The sequence below is a fragment of the Cystoisospora suis genome, assembly GCF_002600585.1.
Source record: "Cystoisospora suis strain Wien I chromosome Unknown contig_2769, whole genome shotgun sequence".
Lineage (NCBI taxonomy): Eukaryota > Apicomplexa > Conoidasida > Eucoccidiorida > Sarcocystidae > Cystoisospora > Cystoisospora suis.
In genome coordinates, this window is record NW_027155565.1 from 1,270 (window position 1) to 5,920 (window position 4,651).

The window sequence follows — 4,651 nt, forward strand, 5'->3', positions numbered from 1 at the left end:
CTTTCCTTCTCTTCGATTCTCTGCGCTTGATCGTACCAAGTCATTTCTGTCTCTTTCATCCTCTATCTGTCTCCCTTCAAGAAAGAGAGAAAGAAAAGATGAAGAGACTTCTTCTTCTTCTTTTCTTATGAATGACCACCAGGCTTTGCTGTTTTCCATCCTCCTCATTCTGGAAGCTGATGGCAATTGTCGAGCTATTCATTCTTCTCTTCTCTTTCTCTTTCAAATCTTTCTTTCTCTTTCAAATCTTGAACCAATACCGCTTTCTTTCTCTGTGAGTTTCTCTGTTGGGTTTCCTTTTGTCTCTTTTCTCCGTCTGTAGAGGCGAGTTGGAGCTTCAAATCATCGCACGGCTATTGAAGCGTCATCTACTTGTCTACCAAATGAACGGAGATCTCTTTCTTCCTCTTCACTATGTAAGGCCTCTCTTCTTTCTTTCTTTCTTTCTCACTCTTTCTTTCTTTCTTTCTCTTTAGAGTCCTGAAGAAATGTATTTAGGTGACGTCTGTTCTTCTTCTTCTCGATTCTTAGGAAGACTTTTTATGCAAAGGCCTTTCTGTTGAGCCTTCACATCTCTCTGTAGGTAGATCTCTCTCTCTCTTTTTGTCATTCGTCACGTCAGCAAGTAGCTCCTTTTCCTCCCTGTCTGCTTCTTATCAACTCTAAAGCACACCCCGCCTGCGTGTCTAGAGGTCTAGATCATTAAGCGAGGGGTCTGTCTAGATTGCCCCCCCTCAGAGCTCATTGATAGAGGGAGAGACATACCTACCAGCCACGAGTAGGCAAGACTGAAGACGACCGACTATAGACAGAGTGAAAGACAGAAAGAGTCTAGAGAGAAAGATAGAAAGAGTTTAGAAAGAAAGATAGAAAGAGTCTAGAGAGAAAGACAGAAAGAGTCTAGAGAGAAAGACAGATAGAAAGAGTTTAGGGAGAAAGATAGAAAGAGTCTAGAAAGAAAGATAGAAAGAGTCTAGAGAGAAAGACAGATAGAAAGAGTCTAGAGAGAAAGACAGATAGAAAGAGTTTAGGGAGAAAGATAGAAAGAGTCTAGAGAGAAAGATAGAAAGAGTCTAGAAAGAAAGATAGAAAGAGTCTAGAGAGAAATACAGATAGAAAGAATCTACGCCGCGACTAGCTTGGAGGCCGCGTACTAGTGAGATGACGTATATTCGCCCGCAGTTATCTTAAGATGTACTACATATATACAGATATAGACATACGCATACACGTATATTCCTCTGTGCACCTTGGGCTGTGTATACAGAGATCTCTTCTTCTTCTCATGTATATATATATATGTATGTATATAGATCCATGTATGAGAGAATGGAGAGATGAAGGCAAGTAGATATCTCTATTCAAAGGTTTGTATAGAGGAGAGAGAGAGAGCATCTTGCAAGCGCATCTATGGACGTCTGTGTGTATCTCTCTATCTAGGAATTTGTATGACTATGTATGTATGTATGAGTGTGTATGTATGCGTATATCTACATGAGAAGGTCATGTGGTGTACATACACCTCATATTCTTCCGTCGAAGAAGAACAGAAGCGCTTCGGAAGATATACAGAACCAACTGAGAGAGAACTAGTTTTCTTCTCCCGTTCTTTTCTTTTTTCTCGTAGGGAGAAGAATTTGCAAACGGAGGGGCAGGTAAACAAGCGAGGAAGGAAGAAGAAGAAGATGAAGAAGAAGATCAACGTGAGCCTCTCCGACTTTCTTTTCATAAGCATCTTTTATCTGCTGGAGGTCACTATAATTCTGTCGTCTCTCTTCTCACAGAACAACAAGAAGAAGAAGAAGATTCCTAAATATCATCGGCTACGACTACTACTACTACTACACTCTGCATACACTCCAGGTGTATGTATATATATGCATGCTTGTATGTACGCTGTACATATTATACCCTGTGAGATCTATTCATATACATATATATTTGAAGACACTCTTTCTCTTTTCAGCTGGATTTGATCCGCCTATAGCTAGACTATCTATCTTTAATCTATCTATCTATCGCCTTCGCTGTTTCTTTTCTTTTATCTGTCTGTAGTGGATGCATTTGAATATTTTCCTTCTTTTGGTTCTTCTTGCTTTTCTTTCGTGGAGGCTTGGAAGTCTCATCATACTTTTTGAAAGATGAAAGATTCTCTCTTAATGTCTTGGCCCTTATGTTGCTTATCTCTCTCCTCTCCTCTTCCTTCTCAGGTGTATGCCCAGATGTCTCGATGTACATACACCTCACACCTGTGTGATCTACATATGTGTATCTGTCTATTCACCCCACTCATTCAACCTCTCTCTCCCCTTTGCTTGTTCCTTCCTCCTTCCTTTCCTTTTCTTTTTCTTCTCGAGAAGTAGAAAAGACAGGTGGGATTCTTTCGTCATTCTTTCTAGATCTACGTAAATGTTCTCTTTTCAAAAGAGACAGGGAGTATCGTGATCAAACAGGAGCAACTCGTGGGTAGCCTTCCTGTCTGTCGTCGTTCTTAATACTTTTCTATCAATGAAATGTCTACAAAGAGACAGAGAATAAAGAAGGAGTAATGAAACCGACTCTCTTAGTGAAAGAAATCACCTTCTTTCTTTCTCACTCTTTCTTTTCCTGTCTGTATGTTCTATTCTGGGTTCCTCATCAAGCAGCATGTACACATCATATGTATGGGCTATTTCTATTTCTTTCTACTGGACTTCGGCTCCTACGCTCTCCCTCACTTTGCACTCCTCTTTCTTCTTCTTCTAACTTCGATTCTTTTCTGATCTTCATTCTTTCTTCTTATCTTCTTCTCTTGACATATCATATTCATTTTACCATATGAACTCCTCTGCTACTACCCTTCTTCTTCTTTCTAGTTGTTTCGCGTCGCTTCTTTCAAATACCTTCACAGCTCTTCAAGTCTTTATGTTTTACCTTCCATCCATATATATATATATATATCAATATAGGAGTTGTCATAGTTCATATAGAAGCAGTTTATATGAAAATGCTAGAGAAGACGACTGAATGATGACAAGGGAAATGAGGTGAAGAAGAAGAGGAACGTCTCGTCTCCTTTGCGCTTGTCTCCTTCTCTTTCGGTAGGGGAGCAACAGAGGAGAAGAAGAAGATAGATAGATAGGTGAATAGATTAAAGACATAGATAGATAGATTACAAATAGATAGATAAATAGATAGAGAGTTTAAAGACAGATCGCCAGATAGATCAAAGATAGATGTGCAAGTGTGTATGAGGTGAATGAGGTGTCATTCTCAACGTGAGAGCTAAGGAGAGACACACACAAGTCAACCCTCTGCAAGTCAGGAGAGAGAGGGAGAGAGAAAGAGAACGAAAGAGAAGAAGCAGAAGAGAGACTTAAGGAGTGAATGGATGAAGATGAAAAGGAACAAGGAAGAAGAGATCGAGAGAATGCATTTTGATGGAAATGAAGAAAGAGAGAAAGCGAGTGAACTAAGAAAAGAAGAAAGAAAAAGGAGAAGCAAAAATGGAATCTTCTTCTTGCTTCTAGAATCTTTCTTTCTCTTCTTTCTTTCTTTCTTTTCTTTCTCACTTTCTTTCTTCTTCTTCTTCTTTCATTTCTTCTTATTCCCATTCCCCGAAGCATATCCTCTCCCTCCTCCTCCTCCTCCTCCATCTCTGTCTCCTTTCAAGAGAGAAGAAGAAGCCTTGAACTCCCCCCCCGTGTTCGCGGTGCCTCCCTGATGGATGACCGTAGGATGATAATTCACATTCGTAGTCGACGGGTAGAGATTTCTATGGCTCCCCCCTGCGACACCTATACAAGTAGTTGGAGGATGACTACTACTACTATGACTACTACTACTAGCTCCGCTATGGCCCCCTCCACCAGCCCCAGCAGCAGCAGCAGTCCGTGTGGACCGAATATAAGCCGAACCCCCTCTTCCAACGCTTCCTTCCTTTCTTCCTTCATCTTCTTTGTCTCCCCCTGTCTTAGATGGTGGGAGGTCGTCTTTGGAGCGGAAAGAATTTACTTCTTTCTTGATAGGTTGAAGAGAAGAAGGAAGAGACGAATGATGGCTAGGGTTATAGCTGCTTGAAGGCATAGAGGGAGAAGCGAGCTTAGTATTCGTCGCCGGGGAGGGGGGGGGCGGAGAAGAAGAGTAGATAGCGTCTTCAAGTGTAGGCCGAGCTTGGATAGGCGTTTTTCTTCCTTCTTTGCTTTTCGGGAGTTGCTGAGAAGATTTCGAGGGGGGGGAAGCGGGTGGAGAAGAAGGAAGAAGAAAATTCATCTCTTGAGAAGCAGAAGAAGAGGCCCCACGCAAAGGTGTCGAGCTGTAGCTGATATTGTTATTTGCTGCAAAGAAAAGAAGAAAGAAAGAGAAGAGAAAGAAGAAGAAAAGAAGAGTAAGGGACTCTTGAAGACAGACGTAGATGACACAAAGAAAGAAAGATACAAAGAAAGATACATGAAGAGATAGAGATGAAGAGAGAGAGAGAGAGAGAGGAGTGAAGCAGAAGAAGAAGAGATAGAGAGCGAGAGAGAGAGGAGTGAAGCAGAAGAAGAATAGAGATGGAGAGAAAGAAGAGGAAGAAGATAGGGAATGATTCAAGCTTATAGCAAAGATGGATGGTCTCTTCTACTTCATGGTATGGCACGGAGGTCCACATGAGGAGGAGGAGGAGAGAAAG

The 4,651-nt window shown here is 41.4% G+C and overlaps 3 protein-coding genes across 3 annotated transcripts in view; all 3 read left to right on the plus strand.

Annotated features, from left to right (window-relative positions):
* The window catches only part of CSUI_005747 (otu family cysteine protease), a gene marked incomplete at its 5' end in the record, with an annotated part of 4,168 nt that extends 1,246 nt beyond the window's left edge, over positions 1 to 2,922 (plus strand). The window contains 2 exons of the mRNA XM_068065917.1: positions 323 to 416; positions 1,628 to 2,922. Of these exons, the coding sequence (XP_067922105.1) occupies positions 323 to 416; positions 1,628 to 1,813 (280 nt within the window). The remainder of the gene's footprint in view (positions 1 to 322; positions 417 to 1,627) is intronic.
* Positions 2,923 to 3,015: 93 nt separating this feature from the next.
* On the plus strand, positions 3,016 to 4,123 carry CSUI_005748 (uncharacterized protein). The gene has a single exon (XM_068065918.1). It carries the CDS (start codon positions 3,703 to 3,705, stop codon positions 4,057 to 4,059), a length of 357 nt encoding a protein of 118 aa, XP_067922106.1. The 5' UTR covers positions 3,016 to 3,702; the 3' UTR covers positions 4,060 to 4,123.
* Positions 4,124 to 4,234: 111 nt separating this feature from the next.
* Positions 4,235 to 4,626, plus strand: CSUI_005749 (uncharacterized protein; the record flags this gene model as incomplete). The annotated part of the gene is made up of 1 exon (XM_068065919.1): positions 4,235 to 4,626. A coding segment is annotated over one exon (204 nt), but the record flags the coding sequence as incomplete, so codon positions are not given.
* Between the last annotated feature and the right edge of the window lie 25 nt (positions 4,627 to 4,651).

What these genes read in the sequence shown, in the direction of transcription:
- CSUI_005748 (XM_068065918.1), top strand. Translation starts at nt 3,703, where the DNA reads ATGGATGACCGTAGGATGATAATTCACATTCGTAGTCGACGGGTAGAG.